The sequence below is a fragment of the Gossypium raimondii genome, chromosome 2, assembly GCF_025698545.1.
Source record: "Gossypium raimondii isolate GPD5lz chromosome 2, ASM2569854v1, whole genome shotgun sequence".
NCBI lineage: Eukaryota > Viridiplantae > Streptophyta > Magnoliopsida > Malvales > Malvaceae > Gossypium > Gossypium raimondii.
Window position 1 is genome coordinate 44136443 of NC_068566.1, and position 22612 is coordinate 44159054.

Below are 22612 nucleotides of genomic sequence, written 5' to 3' on the forward strand. Positions count from 1 at the left end.
TTATAATGAATTATCCAAAGAAATAAACTTATTGTTTCTTCCTTTTAAATCAATCTCAGAACATGTGGTTTTACTTCAAAGATGAAGTAAATATATCATCATAGATAATGGACGACTTTTTATATTACCTGAATTTCATTTTTCTTAAGTATCGAATATACAATCCTGGTAATATTCAAATAGAACTTGAAGAAATTAAATATAAATACACCCATATTTATTAAAAACATGATTTTTAAGTTTTAACCCGATTATTTACGGAGGCAATACGTTGAAGAGCTGAAAGTGAGTAAAATAAGAGAAGCACAAAGACAAAAAAAATAACCATCTGCATGTTTCTTGCCATGGGAGCAAGAAACATGTAATCCAAACAGAGGCATTACAAAATCTGTCCAATGAGACATCAACAGGAGTAAATTGAACATTGCAAACTTAGCAAAGGAAAACAACTGTTTCACCCTATTTTTTTGGGATGCAATGAACTGCACATTACAAAAAGGAAGAAGAGGAAGGGTTTACAACTAGCCACTCACATTATCCTCACTTCCTCTCCCTTCCAATGCTTAAATAGAATGCCGTCTACTCTTTTTCCTTTAGGACCTCCTTTTGTAACCAGAGCTTCCTGCTTCCCCATAACTGCTTGCTCCTGCAATGAGTGAGATCATAGCAACATGAAAACCGGCTACTCCCTATAGGGGTGACAAAAGGGGGTTGAATGACCATTCTTTCTTCCTTAACCAAAGGCTTAATCAATAACTTGATCGTAAAGTCTCAACAATAATGCCCAACAGCAGCAAGCTCTGAACATTGGAGCACTCAAAACAAGTTCGGCACTTATGGATTAAAATTAATATCCTACTTCAAGTAGCCAAAGATCAATCAAACAGGCTAAACCAATATTTGCACATGCAGTTGTTGCATATATTTTATTTGGGTTATTCAAATGCGGTGCTGATGTTCCAAGGGGACTGAATAAGCTGTGCCTGTCATGGAGTTTTTAACAGTTGATTCTCTATTCCATAGGACAGCAAGAATTATCTGAAAAAAGAAGTCATGTGTTACTGAGGACTTGAGCATGTCCATAATTTGTTAACAAGAAAAGCCAATTATTAACAAATTAAAATTTATAATACTACTAAAAGATAAACATACAAATTATTGGGTGTGAATTCAAGGAACCAGAAAGGACAGTTTCTACATTTTTCTAGTTAGTAATGCAATGTGCCTAGCTGAATTCAACTCTATGAGTTCCATTGGAAAGACATGTTCTTGCAATTATGCTACATGCATGATGACATTCAGTCGTTCTCTAGAGGCCCCAGAGGAAGCTTAAAGCTCAGATTGATTACTTTCTGTGGAATCGGGGGCATATAAACTTACACACTCTTGTTGTTAAGTACCATGTACCCAAGAGTTTTAAAGGTAAAAGATGAACTGAAAGGTGCATTATATGCTTAAGTTGCTAACAACGCCGGCTAGAAAAACTAATAATTTTCATCTTCAATCTCAGTAGTTCTACACAATACTTTCCTGTACCTAAAATATAACAAGAAAGAAAAGTACAATAACACACATCCATAAATATAACAAAATTTATATAATACACAAATAATTAATACTATTAACAGAAAACCAATGTACTTATTGTAAGAACTACTCAAAATGAACAGATTCTGCAACTGGAGGAGAGTTGATTATGTGACCTCTCAAGGTGTCAAGTCTCAACCACCAATCAAGGTTTCAATTGTAACTTCTCCTCCTTAAATGGTTGCGTCGATGCATCAGACAAACTCGGTAACCTTGAAACACTGCCCTTGCCTTTCCTTGCATTAGGCCCTATCTCCTCTATCATGTATTTCCACCCATCAATAGGTCTCCTCCGGCTAAATATGTGAGTCTTAATAAAACTAGCTATCTGTATAATTTCAGATAGCCAAAAGCAGCTTCAATGTTAGAGTTCAATAGACCAAAGTACCCATGACAAGAAGCTCGTAAATAACAACACCACACACACACACACCTGGAATTTACAGTAAGCAATTCGGCGATCAAATTCTTGGAGGAGAATATCTTCTTCCCTCTGTGACATCTCCCACACGTTTCCATCAGGAGCTTTTGATGTTGTTTCCCAACCATCAGGCTTAGTTTTTAACTCAGAAGAGCTTGGAACTCTTGAATTCTCCAAGTCAGCATTGGTAGAGTCAAAAATCCTTCACAATATACATTATGTGTTAAATCCCACAAGTACAGCAATAAATTGCTGGTAGAACCTAAAGATGTTGTTAGCTATGATATGAAGACAAGTTTCAATATGGAAAGTAACAGAAACCAAAAACCCTTCCAAAATATCACATTAAACCAACATAGCAAGGAAACAAAGTGTATAAAAGAAAAGACATACTCAGAGCAGCTATCAAGCAATCTATCAATATCATCCGCAGAATCTCCCAATTTAGCTTCTTCCAATTTGTCAATCTCCTTCATCCACAACCCAGCATGGATTCTCTGCTTCTTCAACCTATAATCTTTCTTTATGTTCTCCAAACTATACAATCCACCACCCTCTCCTTTCCCCTCCTTTTCTGCTTCCTCTTTCTGCTTCTGCTTAGGTGACTTTCGTCTCTCATTCCAATTCTCATTCATGTCTTCGACAAATGCCTTGGTTTCAGCATCTATGTCCGATGAAAGCGCCATTTTTGCTGATTCTTCATTAGAAGGGAAGTTAACATCAGCTTCCCAAGGAGCTCTGTTCTTGGGAGAAATGTCATCAGGGAGCCAAGCTGTTTCCCAGGCATCGTTCCAAGAGTCATCTTTGCCATTTTGAGGAGGTTTAGTGGAGAGAGTTTTGAAAAGGGTAGTCAGATTCAAGTGGGGTTTACCAAATTTTGAGTGAATTGTGTACATCACTGGCTTTGTGATGGATTTGGCAATCCAATTAAAGGAGTACATCATTTTAGGGTTTACGGCAAGCAAGTTTATTGCTTTAAAGAAATAGAAGTTAAAGATGTAGAGAAACAGAAGCAAGCTATGATATTTTTACTAAAATCAATTGTGAACGAGAACAAGAACCAGGGCATCAATGCAAAGCTAGTGCCATTCAATAAAAACATAAACTTACTACTAATTATGAAAGATCACCCTTCTTCCTCTGAATCTCCTACCAAATTGGTTACCACACAACACCGAAACTGCAAACGTAAAGCTCTGATCAAATACAAATTTCCAAGACAGAATAAGCAAGGAAACACTAAAAAACTCTCCAAATTATACTAAAGCCAAAACATTAATAAAGAAATATTACTAAAGGGAATGACATGAAGCCATCATGGGCTGGGCCAGGCCAGGCCCAAAAATTTTTCAGGCCGCTCCCTATGCCTGGGCCGGGCCCGGCCTGTTGAAAAAATATGAAGCCCAGGCCCGGCCCAGTCCAAAATATGGGTCTGAGATTTTGTCCAGGCCCGTCCCGGGGAAAAAATATGAAGCCCGGGCCCGGCCCTTTTTTTTTTGCTTTGTTTAAAACTAATTGTTATTAAAATTATATCAAATTATTTTTTTTGTATATAATGAACAAAAAAATACAATAAGATTACTTATTTTTTTCCATTAGATTAAAATTCACTAACTATTTAATAAATCACCATTAGATTAGAATTCACTAACTATTTAATTAATTATGACCCGATTAAGAATAACATCAACCGAATAAAACACTTAATACATGTAAATAGGGGTGAGCATTCGATCGAATCAAATCGAATCGAAAATTTTCAAGTTAATCGAGTTTTCGAATCTCATTTTATTATCCTAACTTTATTTGAAATTTTATCGAATCGAATCGAATTATTTGTTCGAGTTAAGTTTAAAAATAAAATAAAATTATTGTTGTTTATTTTATGTAATTTTTCAAAAATAATTTTCTTTAAAGTTTTTAAACATAATCATACAACAAAAATTGAAGTAAATAAGTGAATAAATAAAAGTAACACAACATCAACCCAAATAAACAACATGATTCCAAATAAAAACAAACATAATACAAAAGATTATAATAAAAACATAAGTAAAAGTCCAAGTAAATAGCATGAGTCGAAATAAACAACATTATAATAAAAAACAAAACATAAGCATCAAGCTTACTTGTCTTCAATAATCAATTGTTTGAAATTTACTAAAAGTCATCCAAAAGCGCCATTTCATACTTCACAGTTTTATTGAACATATAAACCAACCAAAACTTGGGGTTCATATCACCTACAATCAACTTTGTCTTTGTAATTGCAATCAACCTCAGATTTATAGTATTTTTGTGTGTGTATATTCAAGTGAATTGGATGAGTAAAAGAGAGAGAAATAAGGAATATAAATGCCCAAACATCAAAAGAACAATGAGATTAATGAAAAATTGTCTATAGTCACAATCATCAAATGCAAGTTCAACAAATAGTTCCATCCTAAACATAAGTAAAATCCTAATATCGAAATCGATGCTTCAACCTAGTTCACAAGTCGGAAGAACACAGATCCATAAAGTTAGACCACAAATACAATTTTGAAAGTTCATGCTACAATATGTAGGACAACTAGGATTATTAGATCTTGTTAAGTTGACCAATTGAACTATATTATGAGAAAAACAAGGAATAGGGATTTAACAATGTAACGTTTTATCCTTGCAGATGTTAGGAAGCCAATGACTTGAATCATAGAAAAAAGATGGCTCTTTCACATTCCATATACCTAGCCTCCCTTTACAAGATCTGAATCCAAATCCTCCAAGTTGAAGTCCCAAGTTCTAAAAATTATAGTGTTCCTTTATTTACTTGAAATAAGGTTCACCTACATGTTGGAGACACAAGGTGAGGGTGTTTTTAGCTTTGAATCTTGTACCTTTCATCCTGTTATTTCCACCTAATTTCATCTTTCTAAGTTTGTTGAATCCTTTATGAAACATATCAACAAAGATGCGTGCTAAGGTTACATTAAAGGTAGCTATTTTATGAATTATGAAGTTACAATTAATATGCTTCTTCCATTAGGATTTAAATACCGGTGGGAGTGTAATAGTATTGAATTTAAAACAGTTAAACATTCCATCAAGAAATTCTATGTTAAACAGTTACAACTAATATGTAAGCCTTTTACAAGAGTAATTAGCTAAAGGCAAATGTGTATCTTGCATCACGAAAAAATAACACAATACAATTATGAAGACCAAAAAGCAAAAAGAGAAAAGGAATAAATCAAATTTGGATACAATTAAACAAATATACAAGGACGAGACAATGAGACACATAAACATATTGCTTACTTGTACAAGTGAAGGCTTATATTGCGACTTCAGTTTGGGAAAGGCATGCCCGTTAAACGCTGGAGATGTCGAACTAGTATATCTGAAAATCATCATCTTCTTTTAACCATTCAACATATGCAAAAGAATGTTTTGAGGGCCCACTATACTGCAAAATGAAGGGTGCAGAAGAAATTATTAGTGGCAAAACATGGACTACTCCTCCAAGGAATCGATAGGCATTATGCACGCAAACCAAGCTATGCAACTTTCTAGCACTGCCATCAATATCAATCATTTACTTGCATTCAAGAAATACTCGCCTTGTTTTTACAAACAACATACGACTTGAGTACTTTAAAAGGAAAGGAGGAATAGGAGGAAAGAAGAGAACAAAAAGACCAAACTATACTATCTTCTACAATTAATCAATATCTTGGAAGGAACTAAGCACCAAGAGAGTGCTGAATGAAGATAGGAAAAATATGCCTGTACATACATGGAAAAGCATATGAGAACTATATGCATTTTCAATTACTAAAATTTCTGTAGTTTAAATTTGAAAATGACCGTACAAGGTCAAAAATGAAGCAAGCACTAGCATTTGCAACCTAATATTTCATTTTCGTTAGCAAAAAAAAGGGATAAAAAAACACCCTTTTGTTTAGTCGAGCATAAAAAATCGAATGAGCAGAAAAACAATGTCGATTCATCACCAAATTATGGAGTGGTAGAATATGAAAGTAATGACAATGCTCAAATCGCTTTGAATAATGGAATGTAACTATTTGTTCAATTATTAATTAATAAAAAAGCATGAGGCGATCGACAAAGTACATGCGTTAATCCCTTGTTCGTTTATATAGATTCGCCATGTATGTCCAAACCCTAAAAATAAAATTGAAAAATAAATAAATGAAACGCTGGTAGAAGCGTAAGAAAGGAGTTTGGTTATCGACGATTTGAGTTTGGATTTGGTCCTCAAAGCTTGGATTTGAGTTTGGTTTATGTACCAAAACTATATCGAGTTTCGAAAGAAGTTTCAAGATCAAAATGGGTTTCAAAGGTTATCCAAGATTACAGATTATCTTCAAAGATTGGAAGATGAGATGAAGAAAATTGATGGATCAGTGTAAGGAGGAAGAAATACAGTGTAAGGAAAGGACTAAAAGTTAACATACCTTTGAAATTCAAAGGTAGAAGACGTAGAACGGTAGAAGCACTGCTCTAACCTCTGATTCTGGAATTGGGTGGAGCCGTGTGGAGGACCGGAGGTGGATCGGTTGGAGGTGGATTGGGAAAGAAAGGGAGGAGGAAGAGGGCACGGGCTGCTAAGGGATTTTAGGAGTGACTTTTGTTTTAAATGTGGTGTATTTTAAAAATAAAAAATATATTTTAAAAATAAAAAAATATGGTTTATATTCGAATTATTTGAATTATTCGAATTCGAAAATTCAACTCGACTCGAACTCAAAATTTAAAAAAAATCGAATTGATTCGATTAACTCGATTCCTTTAACTTGAAATTCGAATTTTTTTCGATTTTTTTGAATCGAATTGAGTTTTGCTCACCCCTACATGTAAACACTCCAAAATGTTGATGGGATTTGTAAAGGAAATTTGCAAATCCAATAAAGGCATAGGTTTCTTTTCTTTTTTTTTTTTTTTTTTTGTTTTCACTGGCATGCATGGCCAACATATCACTTTCTAGGCTTGTGAGTACACGACTTTCCCAAACCCATATATATTCACAAACAAGCATCTCTGGGCCACTCAATTTTGTCATTTGCTTCGACTTAGATATCATAATTTGCAATAATTTCTTTCCTCAGAACCATAATGCTTAAGAATCATAATATTTAAAGACTTAAAGATTTAACCTTGTCTAAATTAAGAAACAAGTATATGAAATTCTGAAAGATACATATTTAGTTCGCTATAATGGAATAGAGTATGATTATAAGCATAATAACGTTACATAGTTGTATTAATTAAATGAAAATAACAAGCAATAGTATTATGTTATTTTGTTGTGTAAAGGAATATATTAAAATCACAAATTTACCATTAAAATGGGTCGGGCCCGAGCTTCATATTTTTTCTACGGGCCAGGCCCTAGCTCGGGCCTAGGAAGCAAGCTGAAAAAATTTTTGGCCCGGCTCAGCCCAGCCCATGAGCACCTCTACATGGCTTCATGTCATTCCCTTTAGTAATATTTCTTTATTAATGTTTTGGCTTTAGTATAATTTGGAGAGTTTTTAGTTTTTCCTTGCTTCTTCTCTCTTGGAAATTTGCATTTGATCGAGCTTTACGCTTTGCGCTTTGGTGTTGTGTAGTAACCAATTTGGTAGGAGATTCAGAGGAAGAAGGGTGATCTTTCATAATTAGTAGTAAGTTTATGTTTTTATTGAATGGCACTAGCTTTGCATTGACGCCCTGGTTCTTGTTCTCGTTCACAATTGATTTTAGTAAAAATATCGTAGCTTGCTTCTGTTTCTCTACATCTTTAACTTCTATTTCTTTAAAGCTATAAACTTGCTTTCCGTAAACCCTAACATGATGTACTCCTTTAATTGGATTGCCAAATCCATCACAAAGCCAGTGATGTACACAATTCACTCAAACTTTGGTAAACCCCACTTGAATCTGACTACCCTTTTCAAAACTCTCTCTACTAAACCTCCTCAAAATGGCAAAGATGACTCTTGAAATGATTTGAGTTTGGTTATCGACGATTTGAGTTTGGATTTGGTCCTCAAAGCTTGGATTTGAGTTTGGTTTATGTACCGAAAACTATATCTGAGTTTCTGAAAGAAGTTTTGAAGATCAAAAATGGGTTTCAAAGGTTATCCAAGATTACGGATTATCTTCAAAGATTGGAAGATGAGATGAAGAAAATTGATGGATCAGTGTAAGGAGGAAGAAATACAGTGTAAAGAAATACAGTGTAAGGAAACAAATAAAAGTTAACATACCTTTGAAATTCAAAGGTAGAAGACGTAGAATGGTAGAAGCACTGTTCTAACCTTTGATTCTGGAATTGGGTGGAGCCGTGTCGAGGACCGGAGGTGGATCGGTGGAGGTGGATTGGGAAAAAAAGGAAATAGGAAGAGGGCACGGGCTGCTTAAGGATTTTAGAAGTGACTTGTTTTAAATGTAGTGTATTTTAAAAATAAAAAATATATTTTAAAAATAAAAAAGTATGGTTTATATTCGAATTATTCGAATTCAAAAATTCAACTCGACTCGAACTCGAAATTTGAAAAAAAATTCGAATTGATTCGATTAACTCGATTCGTTTAATTCGAAATTCGAATTTTTTTCGATTTTTTCGAATCGAATCGAGTTTTGCTCACCCTTACATGTAAACGCTCCAAAATGTTGATGGGACTTGTAAAAGAAATTTGCAAATCCAATAAAGGCATAGGTTTCTTTTCTTTTCTTCTTTTTTTTTTTTTTGTTTCCACTGGCATGCATGGCCAACATATCACTTTCTAGGCTTGTGAGTACACGACTTTCCCAAACCCATGCATATTCACAAACAAGCATCTCTGGGCCACTCAAATTTGTCATTTGCTTCGACTTAGATATCATAATTTGCAATAATTTCTTTCCTCAGAATCATAATGCTTAAGAATCAAAGTATTCTGATACAACCCTTTCATACATATACTATTTATTTTCTGACCTATTCTATAGTCATTTTCAATAACAAGTATCAATTGAATATTCTCCATAAAAATATTATAAGAACAATTAGGGAAAAATAAAACTGGGAATCAGATGTAAACATGAAGAAAAAGAAAGCTAGGGATTGATTGGAAGCATGCAACAAATAACCATCTGTATATTTTTAATACATAATTGATTATACATGGAAATTTAAATATACGATGTATTAGGACAAATAAATTAATAAATTGAAATCGTAAGTTAAATGTAAATGGCATTGTATTATCATTGTGAACTTGAAATGATGAGTGCAAAGATTGGGCTATTATAATTTTATATATATACTTATATACCATTCATACTTTAACTAAATGCAAAGGCCTATATAAGTATATACCTATATGTTCCAACATTAAAATACATATAAATCATTCATTCTTTTAAATTATAATTCATCAAAGTACAATACATATACATACGATGGGCAAGATCATATATCCTTGAATTAGTTAGTGGAAAATGATTGGCAAGATCATACTTGTCCACTAATTATATACCAGTGAAGGTTTTATTAAATTTTAAGCACCTTGATTAATCTCCCATTTAATCCTTCAAATCTAGTTGCTTCACAATTTAGTTCATTCCCTTTAATTACTAACTTTTAATCAATTACTAATTTCCTTAATAATTCCCTTAATGATCCTACTCATTATTCTCGGCTTTGTTCGGTGAACTTATCGAGGCTAAGAGCAAGTGCCACAGGTGATTCGAGAACAGCCTACTTTTTCAGTTTCTTCTTATTTCAAACAAAGTTGAATTTTGGATTCACCCCAATCCTCTGGATCACAAGTTTTCGCTTTTTACACATGTATAGAGATTCCATAAACCCTAAAATCTAAATCCAATTCTATTGATTTTCATCCTTTTTCGGTTTTAATAAAAGAACAAATTTGCAACAAAAGAACTTTAACAGCAAAATCAAATCCCCCCCGGATATGTAAAGTGTAAACACAATCAAAATCCCCCCAAGATTCAGTGTCTCAAAATCAAAATCAGAAAACTTCTAACAGCAAAAATCAAAATCACAATCAAAATCAAAAAGCAAAAAGGGGAGAAGACGTTGAAAAATTAGAAAACCGTTAACAGGAAATAGGGTTAACACTTAACAGCAAACTTACCTTTGAAATTCAATGGTAGAAGACGTTGAAGGCTAGAGCGGAGGTGGAGTTGTGGAGGACCGAACACCGGAGGTGGAATGGTGGATCGGTGGAGGTGGGTTTTCGATTTGGGGGAAAAAATAGAGGAGGGAAGGGTTAGGATTTATCGATATCTGGTCGGAAATGGGAAATGGGAAATGGGGAGGGGAATTGGGAAATCCAAATGTAATAAATTTTAAAAATAAAAATATATATATTAATTAGATCCGGGCCGAGCCCGGGCTAAAAAAATTTTGCCCCAGTCCCCACCCATTTTCTAAACAGGCCTCATTTTTTGCCCGAGCCCATATTTTGGGCCTATATTTTTACCTGAACCCTCCCAAATTTCGGGCGGGCCACCCAACCCATTAGCACCTCTAAAGCCATGTTTGTTTGTTCTTTTCTTCAAAATTTCAATGACTAATTGTATATGGTGTGATTATATAGTTTTAACTATATACATGCCTTCAGTTAGAGGTAAAATTATGAAAAACCTCAAGCCACTGTCAGTACTGCTGGGGCATTCAAACTGACATAAATTAAAGCCAAACTCCCATCAAGAAATGAGTACATACAAAACAATCGAAGATTCTTCAAATATGAAAAAAAATTGAAATCAAAATAAAGAGGTAAAATACTGGAAAAACAAAATAAAATCTCAAAGAATATGAAGCGAAGAAAATTTTCATAAAGAAAATAAATATGACCACTTTCTGTTGAAAGCCTGCCGAGAAACCAGAGGACAATGGAATAGCATAGCTAACCTGGAAAAGTAGGGTTCTTCGATGTTTTAGATTTTCTTTTCTTTTCTTTTCTTTTTAAATCATGTAGTGAAAGTATCGTAGAAATCTGTATTTTTAGTGCGACTAATATTTTAGATTATTTTTCTTCATTTCTATCTTAGTCGCTTTCGCTTTCCTATAGTTACTCAAAATTCCAAATTTAATAAATTTCTTACTTTTATAAACTTCATTCATATCAAGTTAATAATGTTTTCAATACAAGAATTTAATTATTCCTATGAACCCTAACAAATAAAAACAAAAAAAGTTTATTATAAGCCTTTATCGATCATTATCTTTTACATTGTCAACTTGAAGAATTTCACCCATCTCTAAGTATACATTTTTTATAAAATTTATCTTTATCTAATTTGTTTGCAATTTATTTAAAAAAAAAAGAGATAATTTTTTGGGTTTTCAATTTTCTAACATAAATTCTAGATTTTTTTGTAATAATTTAATTTTTTAGATGCATATGTTTTTTTCAATTTATCATTTTTATATTTTAAAATTTTATTAAATGATGAAATATTAATCATTTCACATGATAGTGGTGTGCATAAATTAGATTAAACCCTATTCAAAGCAAACCAAAATATTTTATGCAAGAAGTCAAGAACATATTATTCCTTATAAGACTTTTAAACATTCATGACATAAATATGAAAAGGAAAAAATGTGTATTATAGAGTAATTGATTAAACCAATGTCTTACCTATTAAACTTCATTATTACAAATATGTTCAACATGACTAAAGATCTGTAACATGTTTGTAGCCAGTTAAGTGTTGACTGCTTTGTTACTAAGTTACAAATTTCGGGGTTCGTCTTTATCTCACTAATTTTTGCCTCTGTAGTGATATTTGACTCAACCTTGCTGTATTGCATCATTTCATGAAAAATGAAGATGCATTATAATGAATTATCCAAAGAAATAAACTTATTGTTTCTTCCTTTTAAATCAATCTCAGAACATGTGGTTTTACTTCAAGGATGATGTAAATATATCATCATAGATAATGGACGACTTTTTATATTACCTGAATTTCATTTTTCTTAAGTATTGAATATACAATCCTGATAATATACAAATAAAACTTGAAAAAATTAAATATAAATACACCCATATTTATTAAAAACATGATTTTTAAGTTTTAACCCGATTATTTACGGAGGCAATACGATGAAGAGCTGAAAGTGAATAAAATAAGAGAAGCACAAAGACAAAAAAATAACCATCTGCATGTTTCTTGCCATGGGAGCAAGAAACATGTAATCCAAACAGAGGCATTACAAAATCTGTCCAATGAGACATCAACAGGAGTAAATTGAACATTGCAAACTTAGCAAAGGAAAACAACTGTTTCACCCTATTTTTTGGGGATGCAATGAACTGCACATTACAAAAAGGAAGAAGAGGAAGGGTTTACAACTAGCCACTCACATTATCCTCACTTCCTCTCGCTTCCAATGCTTAAATAGAATGCCGTCTACTCTTTTTCCTTTAGGACCTCCTTTTGTAACCAGAGCTTCCTGCTTCCCCATAACTGCTTGCTCCTGCAATGAATGCGATCATAGCAACATGAAAACCGGCTACTCCCTATAGGGGTGAGAAAAGGGGGATGAATGACCATCCTTTCTTCAAAGGCTTAATCAATAACTTGATCGTAAAGTCTCAACAATAATGCCCAACAGCAGCAAGCTATGAACATTGGAGCACTCAAACCAAGTTCGGCACTTATGGATTAAAATTAATATCCTACTTCAAGTAGCCAAAGATCAATCAAACAGGCTAAACCAATATTTGCACATGCAGTTGTTGCATATATTTTATTTGGGTTATTCAAATGCAGTGCTGATGTTCCAAGGGGACTGAATAAGCTGTGCCTGTAATGGAGTTTTTAACAGTTGATTCTCTATTCCATAGGACAGCAAGAATTATCTGAAAAAAGAAGTCGTGTGTTACTGAGGACTTGAGCATGTCCATAATTTGTTAACAAGAAAAGCCAATTATTAACAAATTAAAATTTATAATACTACTAAAAGATAAATATACAAATTATTGAGTGTGAATTCAAGGAACCAGAAAGGACAGTTTCTACATTTTTCTAGTTAGTAATGCAATGTGCCTAGCTGAATTCAACTGTATGAGTTCCATTGGAAAGACATGTTCTTGCAATTATGCTACATGCATGATGACATGTAGTCGTTCTCTAGAGGCCCCAGAGGAAGCTTAAAGCTCAGATTGATTACTTTCTGTGGAATCGGGGGCATATAAACTTACACACTCTTGTTATGTACCATGTACCCAAGAGTTTTAAAGGTAAAACATGAACTGAAAGGTGCATTATATGCTTAAGTTGCTAACAACGCCGGCTAGAAGAACTAATAATTTTCATCTTCAATCTCAGTAGTTCTACACAATACTTTCCTGTACCTAAAATATAACAAGAAAGAAAAGTACAATAACACACATCCATAAATATAACAAAATTTATATAATACACAAATAATTAATACTATTAACAGAAAACCAATGTACTTATTGTAAGAACTACTCAAAATGAACAGATTCTGCAACTGGAGGAGAGTTGATTATGTGACCTCTCAAGGTGTCAAGTCTCAACCACCAATCAAGGTTTCAATTGTAACTTCTCCTCCTTAAATGGTTGCGTCGATGCATCAGACAAACTCGGTAACCTTGAAACACTGCCCTTGCCTTTCCTTGCATTAGGCCCTATCTCCTCTATCATGTATTTCCACCCATCAATAGGTTTCCTCCGCTAAATATGTGAGTCTTAATAAAACTAGCTATCTGTATAATTTCAGATAACCAAAAGCAGCTTCAATGTTAGAGTTCAACAGACCAAAGTACCCATGACAAGAAGCTCGTAAATAACAACACCACACACACACACACCTGGAATTTACAGTAAGCAATTCGGCGATCAAATTCTTGGAGGAGAATATCTTCTTCCCTCTGTGACATCTCCCACACGTTTCCATCAGGAGCTTTTGATGTTGTTTCCCAACCATCAGGCTTAGTTTTTAACTCAGAAGAGCTTGGAACTCTTGAATTCTCCAAGTCAGCATTGGTAGAGTCAAAAATCCTTCACAATATACATTATGTGTTAAATCCCACAAGTACAGCAATAAATTGCTGGTAGAACCTAAAGATGTTGTTAGCTATGATATGAAGACAAGTTTCAATATGGAAAGTAACAGAAACCAAAAACCCTTCCAAAATATCACATTAAACCAACATAGCAAGGAAACAAAGTGTATAAAAGAAAAGACATACTCAGAGCAGCTATCAAGCAATCTATCAATATCATCCGCAGAATCTCCCAATTTAGCTTCTTCCAATTTGTCAATCTCCTTCATCCACAACCCAGCATGGATTCTCTGCTTCTTTAACCTATAATCTTTCTTTATGTTCTCCAAACTATACAATCCACCACCCTCTCCTTTCCCCTCCTTTTCTGCTTCCTCTTTCTGCTTCTGCTTAGGTGACTTTCGTCTCTCATTCCAATTCTCATTCATGTCTTCGACAAATGCCTTGGTTTCAGCATCTACGTCCGATGAAAGCGCCACTTTTGCTGATTCTTCATTAGAAGGGAAGTTAACATCAGCTTCCCAAGGAGCTCTGTTCTTGGGAGAAATGTCATCAGGGAGCCAAGCTGTTTCCCAGGCATCGTTCCAAGAGTCATCTTTGCCATTTTGAGGAGGTTTAGTAGAGAGAGTTTTGAAAAGGGTAGTCAGATTCAAGTGGGGTTTACCAAAGTTCGAGTGAATTGTGTACATAACTGGCTTTGTGATGGATTTGGCAATCCAATTAAAGGAGTACATCATGTTAGGGTTTACGGCAAGCAAGTTTATAGCTTTAAAGAAATAGAAGTTAAAGATGTAGAGAAACAGAAGCAAGCTATGATATTTTTACTAAAATCAATTGTGAACGAGAACAAGAACCAGGGCGTCAATGCAAAGCTAGTGCCATTCAATAAAAACATAAACTTACTACTAATTATGAAAGATCACCCTTCTTCCTCTGAATCTCCTATCAAATTGGTTACTACACAACACCGAAACTGCAAACGTAAAGCTCTGATCAAATGCAAATTTCCATGACAGAAGAAGCAAGGAAAAACTAAAAAACCCTCCAAATTATACTAAAGCCAAAACATCAATAAATAAATATTACTAAAGGGAATGACATGAAGCCATCTCCCCACACCAAAAGACTACTTTCGTGGCAATGCTTTAAATGTTTTCAAAAATAATTTTAAATTCTAGAAAGTTTAAAATAAAAAAATATCTATATATAAATTTTAATTTTTTATCCAATTTTCAAGTAAGAGAAAATCAATAGAAAAGGAAATGGTAACAGATGTCATTGAAACTTCCCTTCATTGTTCATTAGCCAAACAAATTTAACCTGTAATGGTAATAGATTATTTCAAGTTTCAGGTTTATAATGGGTGCTTCAGATTTACTTTTAACATCCAATATATATTTAGTTACGTACGTATAGAGATTGCATCACTAAATAATCGAGATCAAATTTTACTATTGTAAATGAAGTAATATTATGCAGAAGTTGTATATCTAATGCATTAGCTTTCAGTTTTATTATCAAAAAAATTAAAATTTTTAACATATCAAAGTATATGAGTCACGCACATATATTTTGTCACTTATTTAAGATTGATGTAAGTCACACTATGAACGTTACAAGTGAATAAATCCAATAAGCGAATCTAGGATAAATTCAACTTGAGTCTTATTTAATGTATTGTCAGTCTAAATAATCACACCTAAGAGTTATTCGCTCTGGTACCCAAGATAAGATATGTCCCAATTTGGACTTGATAGATACATAATAGTAATTAAACTATAGACAATTTAGATTACCTACTAATATAAATTGTCTTCTCGCATTATAATTTGTCTATATAATACAATTTAATATTAGTTAAATGTAAGTGAGGTAATATTTGTTTATAAATTTTGTTTTGCGTGTAAAAATTAATAAAGACATGCAAATGATAGTAATGTGAATGGTGAAATTTTATTAAACCAATTTCTTAAAAAGTTATAAGTATATACGAAAAATTGCACTAAAAACACTAAAGCCCAACATTCCTAAGGAAACTTGATGACTTTGTCCTTTTAAAATCTTGCATTTCTCTTCTTAGCTCTTAAATTTATTCTTCAAAAATATCCTCGTCAAGTTGTTGACTTTTTCGTTTACGATGATCTATAGGATTGCCCTTGCTCCAAGGGTTACATTGCTACCTATGTGTGAAATGGGTTGTTTCATCTTCTTGAGGATCTTGCCTTTAGACATCCCTAATTGCCTCCAATTCCTTAATGATTTTCTCATCTCTCATTTTCTCATTTCTTAAGTTCATTTATCGTTGTCTCTGTAGTTGTTCTTGAAGAAACCTTTGTTCCTCCTAATATAGTTTCTATTGGGAAGACAATTGCTTTTCCAAGTGTTTTCATATTCTCTTGCATTTCTATAAACTACTGTGAACCTGATTGAGAATTTTAGGAATTTTGATCAATCGGGGGGCACTGGCATGGTTTTGAGGTTATTGGCCATAGTATTAAGGTGGTGGGTATTGATAATATTGTTGATAGGGGTTGAAATGCATGTATTGTATTTCCTGAGTTGCCTTCTCGGTAGTTGTTTGAAGTTGGTCATGAGTGATGTTTCTTGGGGGTGTTTGGAAATTGGTGGGATGGTATCTAGGTCAATCATGGTCAGTCTATACTCATCGCATCAATTGTTGATGATGAAACCAACAAAGCAAGAAGGAAGATAAGAGAGGTGACAGTCCACCCATGGGGGAAGCTATTGTGTTACGGTGGTGAAACGGTGGTGAGGATAGCAGGAAACGTTGTAAGAGAGGAATGCTAAATAGTCAAGGGTTGGTTTATACTTTGAATGTTGCTTCCGAAGTAATAAGAAAGTTTATATACGAGGGGATGGCATGCTTCGGACCTCACTGACGACAAAGTCATATATTGTCTCTTTGCAGAGATGACAATGTGATCCTATAGATCAGGGTAATCAATGAGCGTGAAGCTCTTTGTGGTCGTGACGAGGGTAGTGCACATCAGAGGTTTGTTTGTCGTGAGGTCCACTCAAGGGTAGTTCCATATTAGAGGCTCGCTTAATGTGAGGTTCACTTGTGACACGTGTAACTGTTTGCAAATGTGGTATAACAAAAATTTTGATGAAATCCTTTAGTCTATTTATTTCTCATTCTTTTTTCTAGTAATACAGAGAATTACAAGGATTCTAATCAAACTCCCCATGGCAACCCAAAATTTTATACAAATTCCAAGCAATGATAATTTAACTTTGAAGAATAATTTTTTTTGACTCTGTGATGCTCTGTTACACCACCTAGTAATGCAGGCTGGCACCATGAAACATGCAGATAGTAAGTTTAAAATCAGGCCGTCTTTGTATTCAAGTATGTGAAGATGATGGCAGTGAGGAAGGGGAGGAGAAACACAGCCCATATGGCGCATTTGAGCTCGAACGACAAGGGGATCGAAAGAGTGTGGGTGAATGCAGCTGCTGCCAGGAGGAGAGCAAGTTTCTGCAATGCATTTGAAGTTGTGGTGCAGTATGGGTTGATAAAGAAAGCACCCAACATCAAAATGAAGGTAAGTAGAACAAGGAAGGAAAGCAAAACCATGGGAAATGGGAGGTGTTGATTGGACTGATGGGGTGTCGCATATTGGAGGGATACACCCAGTGCATATGAAAAGCAAAATGCTATTACTGTATTTTGCCATTGTTGATGGCTCTGGAGTGCAAGCAAAGGGTGTAGCTGAGAGGGCAATTGAGGTTGCGGGGATGATGATGATGGCTGACGTTCGATGTCGATACTGGCTACGGTTGCTGGCCGTGGCAGAGATGGTGGCTCTTCTTGCTGGTATAATTCAGGACAGAGTCTGGTGAAAATTGCTACAATCGAAACAAGAAACGTCTGAAGCTTTTGGGGAAAGTCCATATTGATTGGTGTACTGAAGAAAGAAGATAAAGACACACACACACATACACACACACATATATATATAGTGGAGGCGGAGCTGAGAGAAGAGGAAAGAAAAAAAGAAGAGAAGATACTTTTCTATACTATTTTTATTGCCATATCGGATCATCCGGAGTTTGGTTAAATTATTACTGAAGAAACCTTGAAAGGTTAAATTCACATATTGGAAATAATTTGAATATGCTAAGCAGTTAAAATAAAATGAAAAATGTAAGGGGTTTGGAGCTCCGGCTTCTGCATTTGTCTTCATGCTGTGATAGCCCACAAAAAAATGTAGGTCTTCCATATTGAACCGAAGAGGACAACAAGGACTTGTGTTTTGGCTGTTGTTGCTACTTTTTCTTTGCTTGAATTAATGCATGTCTAGCTTAGACTATAGTTAGGAAGTTTCTGTTTCGTTTCCCTTTTTTCCCTTTCTCTTTTTAAATTCCAATTTCAGATTTAGCGGTTCTGTCTGCGTTTAAGGTCGGTTAAAAACCTATAATTTTGCTAGATTGTGCCATGGATGACAATTTTTATTTAATAAATTTATTAAAGAATTAATATAAAAATCAAATGTTACGAGATGATAAAATTGAATTGATAAAAATTATGTTGGTGTTTTGGGTTCAAATATTATTATTATATATATATATATATATTAGAGTTTATATAAAATGTGAAAGGACAAAATTAATATTATTTTGTAAAAATAATGAAATTTTAGTAATTTCAAAATTAAATTAGAATCCAGTTGATGTGTGATACCAATTTAATCAAATTCTTAAGTATAAGTATAACAAATAATAATAATAATAATAAAATTTATTAAATTAGTAAATCGATCTAAAATAACTAATTGTGTAATTTGAGTTTAATGTAAATAAAATATGATTTCAATATTATGTATTTATTTTTGTTGGAATCAATCTGTATAAACAATGAAATAGAAAAGGTGGAGAAGATCGAACACACAAATTTTACGTGAAAAACTCCTCCGAAGAGGATAAAAATTACGGGCAAAGCAGGCTCCAGTTTTTCAATAAATGAGTAAACAAACGAGAGTACAATACAAATAAAATAAACTTAAATGTATTAAACGTACAAACTCAAACCCTGAAAACAAAGCCCTAACTCTCATAGAGTTCTCTCAAAAGGGGTACAAAATTCTCTTCATAGTTACCACAAAAACTCATCAGCGACTACATCTTGTCGCCCCCAAAAAGAAAGCTCTATAGTACTACATTTTTAATTGCCCTCTCAAAACAAGGATACAATGCCAATTTAAATAGACTAAGATTAGAGGTCTGATCATACTAAAATATCTCTAAAGTAATCAGAATTTAATGGAAAAATAGCATAGTTTAATTAGGAGAAGAAACCCGATTTATGTGGGAAACACATTGCAACGTCCCCATTCACGTAATCCATTATCGCAACATTGAAAAACTTCTTATTATAATATCGTCGTTTGTTCGACCGAAAATACGAAGTAGAACCCACAATTTTATTTAGGAGGTTTGGTTAAGAATAAATCAAAACTTAAAGAGTGCAACACCATGCAACACAAAACAACACTTTTCAATGTTCACATTGCATCCGAAATCAATTAAATACAATCAAAACCAATTTTCATTATTTGCTTTTGACCATTGCCCACACGCATTTATATACAACACAAAGATCCGACTCCTGTTTTCGTCTGATACAGTGATAAGTTCAATAAAGTCAAAAAGGAGTATCCTCAACTTATGACAAAAAGACTATGCAATGCATTTTCTAGACCCTTGAGGTACCCATAAATTTCTTTTTCTCATAATATGCGGTCAATTTTTATAAATTTTTTAAATGACTTGATCTCAACTTTGACAGTAATTTGTATTTAGTTTTTCTTTTTGTCAATTTAGTCATTTTAATTAAGATAACTACGTTAAAAATTTTGTTAATCTATGACTTTTTTTTTTACTTTTGACTAAAGTTAGGGACCTTTCTAGAATTAGTCCACAATATTTTTTTTAGCTTATTTGCAACATGAAGATTTCAATAATCACACCATCAACATTTGAATCCTCATGGAATCCAACGACAGCAACAACGAACCATGACCCCACCTTTTCCAATAAGCCCATCGGCCATTCTACCGCCACCAACAATCACGACGACAATGTCTCTATTGTTACTTCAAGTAAAGCTTCTCTCTTTGTAATACCCCTAAAATTTTTACAGTAAGATATTATCTTTGATATAGTAAGGAAATAAAGTGGCAAAAAGGAGAATTTTGAGTTATGACAACATTGGGAAGTATATTATGACATATTAATTAAAGAAATGATTAAATTGCAAAAGTGAGAAAAGTTTTGTTACCCAAGAATAAATACTCAAAATTTGAGGGGTTCAAGTGTAAATATGAAAAAGTTGAAGGACCAATAGTGTAAATATTTTAAGGGTGGAATAATCTAGAAACTAAGGAAAATTGATGAATTGGGACCAAATTGAATAGATGAAGAATTATGAGGGACTAAATCGTAATTTTACCAAATTAAGTGATGACTCAAGGATGGAATTTTAAAAGATCTAAAGGGAAAAATGGTCAATTAGAAGAAAGATAAATCTAGAAAATAATGATAATGTTGGAGATATTTTAGATTAAATAAATAAATAAATATTAGTTTATTAATATTTTAATTTGATTTTTAAATGACATTTTATCATTTTATTATTATCTTATTTAGTATATATATATATATATATATATATATATATATGGAAGAAAAGATGAAGAATCATCATCTTCTCCCATATGAAGAGAAAAGAAAGAAAGAAACTTTCTTTTCTTTACAATTTGGTCCTCTCACTAAAAATTCACCATTTTCACTTAGAAATCAAAGAAATTTCCATAGCCACCAAGAGAGAAAATTGATAAGGAGACCATGAGGAGCTAGAATATCAAGTTAGATTCAAGAAATAGAGGCTGGAGGAGAGAGAAAATCAAGTTAAAGATTGAAATCAATAGAGCAAGGTAAGAACATCAAGATTTCAATATATTTTTGAGTTTGATACTATTGAAAAAGTATGAAATTGATGTTAATGTAGGGTTTTATTATATAATGTTCTATGTTCTTGATATGTTAGTGAAGGGAAACAAGAGGAATTGATAGAAAATATTGTAGAGAAAGGAAATGAGGGTGTTATAAATTTGATTATCAACATCTTGCACAAAAACAGTTTTGGACAGCAGCAGTAGGTTAACTTTGAAAAATCACCATAAATCGTAGAAATTGAATTAGAGGATGAAAAAATATGGAATTAAATATTATTGAGCCTAGTTTCTATAGAAGAAATTGTGTAAGCAATAGAATTGTAAATCATGAGTTATAATAAATTATGTGAGATAAGGTTAGAATGATTTTGGGTTCCCCTATTCTGACTTTGGAAAATCATCAAAAATTGGATAAAAATAATTAGGGGCTTAAATTTATATGTTTAAAATCTTGAATGAGTCTATTTTAATAGAAATAGACGGTAACATTATCCGAATCCTGTACGGGGAGTAATTAATTTTTAGTGAAGAAGGGTCAAAACTGTCAGACAGCAGAATAGAGATGAATTTAAAGAATAAACTGTACTTATTGGTTAAACCAAAAATTCTAAAAAATTTATAGTAAGAATATATGTGAGCCTAGTTTCATATAAAATTAACAGATCTCAATTTGGAGTTACGTAGCTCAAGATATAAATAATTTTGTGGCTATGGCTCAAGTGGACAGCTTTGAATGAACAAATAAGTAAATAATGAAATTATAGATAATGTTACATATAAGCATGTTATATACATCAAGGATGTGGAATGGAGAGAAGGAGGAGGAAAATATATGATTATTCAATTAGCATGAATTTCCATTAAAATTGCTAATTTGCATGTTTTAGGTTTAGGGACTAAATTGAATAAAAGTAATATTTTAAGGGTAAATTTGTAAAATGTAAAAAGTGACCAAATTGCATGAAATGAATTGTTTTATTATTTAAATTAATAAATTGAATGAAATATTAATTTAGATCAAGATTAGGTGGAAATTGAGGAAAATAGAAAATTACCAAAATGTCCCTAAATTTTGATATTTCTGCAATTTATCCTGGTAAGTTCGTGTAACTTGAATTATATTCTTAAATGCTTGAAATATATTTTTCTTGATGTGAATATGATTTGGATGTTTATTGTATGATAATTGATGAAGTATTGATATTCTTGATGAAAAGAGAAAATAAATCCCGGTTGAATGAAAGGAAAATTGGATGGATCTCTGAAAAGGAATTGACGGTAAAAAGGATCTAGCATGGACGGGTGATCCTATCCTGATATAGCCCTCCCGAAGAATATGTGGAAAATGGATTTAGCCCAAACGGGTAATCCGAATTAGAGTCTGAATTTAGCCTGGACTGGTAATTCAGATCCAAGCTCATTAAAGTAATTGTCATTGCAGGGGATTTAGCCTGGACTAATTATCCCGAAATTACTCTATGAGTTTATATTACAGAGGATTTAGCCTGGAGTGGTAATCCCGCTGTAAGGATGAGGTTCGCGGGAGTGTGCTCTCTGAAATGGAAATGTATGCACATGAATAT

The 22612-nt window shown here is 33.2% G+C and overlaps 1 protein-coding gene and 1 pseudogene across 2 annotated transcripts; both read right to left on the reverse strand.

Moving 5' to 3' along the window:
- Window positions 1–308: 308 nt before the first annotated feature.
- LOC128039254 (protein GAMETE CELL DEFECTIVE 1, mitochondrial-like) lies at window positions 309–3246 on the reverse strand. Of its 2 annotated transcripts, none has more exons than XM_052627599.1 (4): window positions 2402–3246; window positions 2021–2210; window positions 1704–1915; window positions 309–646 (listed from the first exon to the last, which is right to left on the reverse strand). In XM_052627599.1, the coding sequence occupies exons 1-3, from the start codon at window positions 2950–2952 to the stop codon at window positions 1733–1735; spliced, it is 924 nt and encodes a 307-aa protein (XP_052483559.1). In that variant the 5' UTR covers window positions 2953–3246; the 3' UTR covers window positions 309–646; window positions 1704–1732. The 2 variants fall into 2 exon arrangements, with proteins under 2 accessions (XP_052483559.1, XP_052483558.1); XM_052627598.1 differs by having other exon boundaries at window positions 309–1038; window positions 2402–3245.
- A 10136-nt stretch (window positions 3247–13382) lies between these two features.
- LOC105789014 (protein GAMETE CELL DEFECTIVE 1, mitochondrial-like) lies at window positions 13383–15166 on the reverse strand (annotated as a pseudogene).
- Between the last annotated feature and the right edge of the window lie 7446 nt (window positions 15167–22612).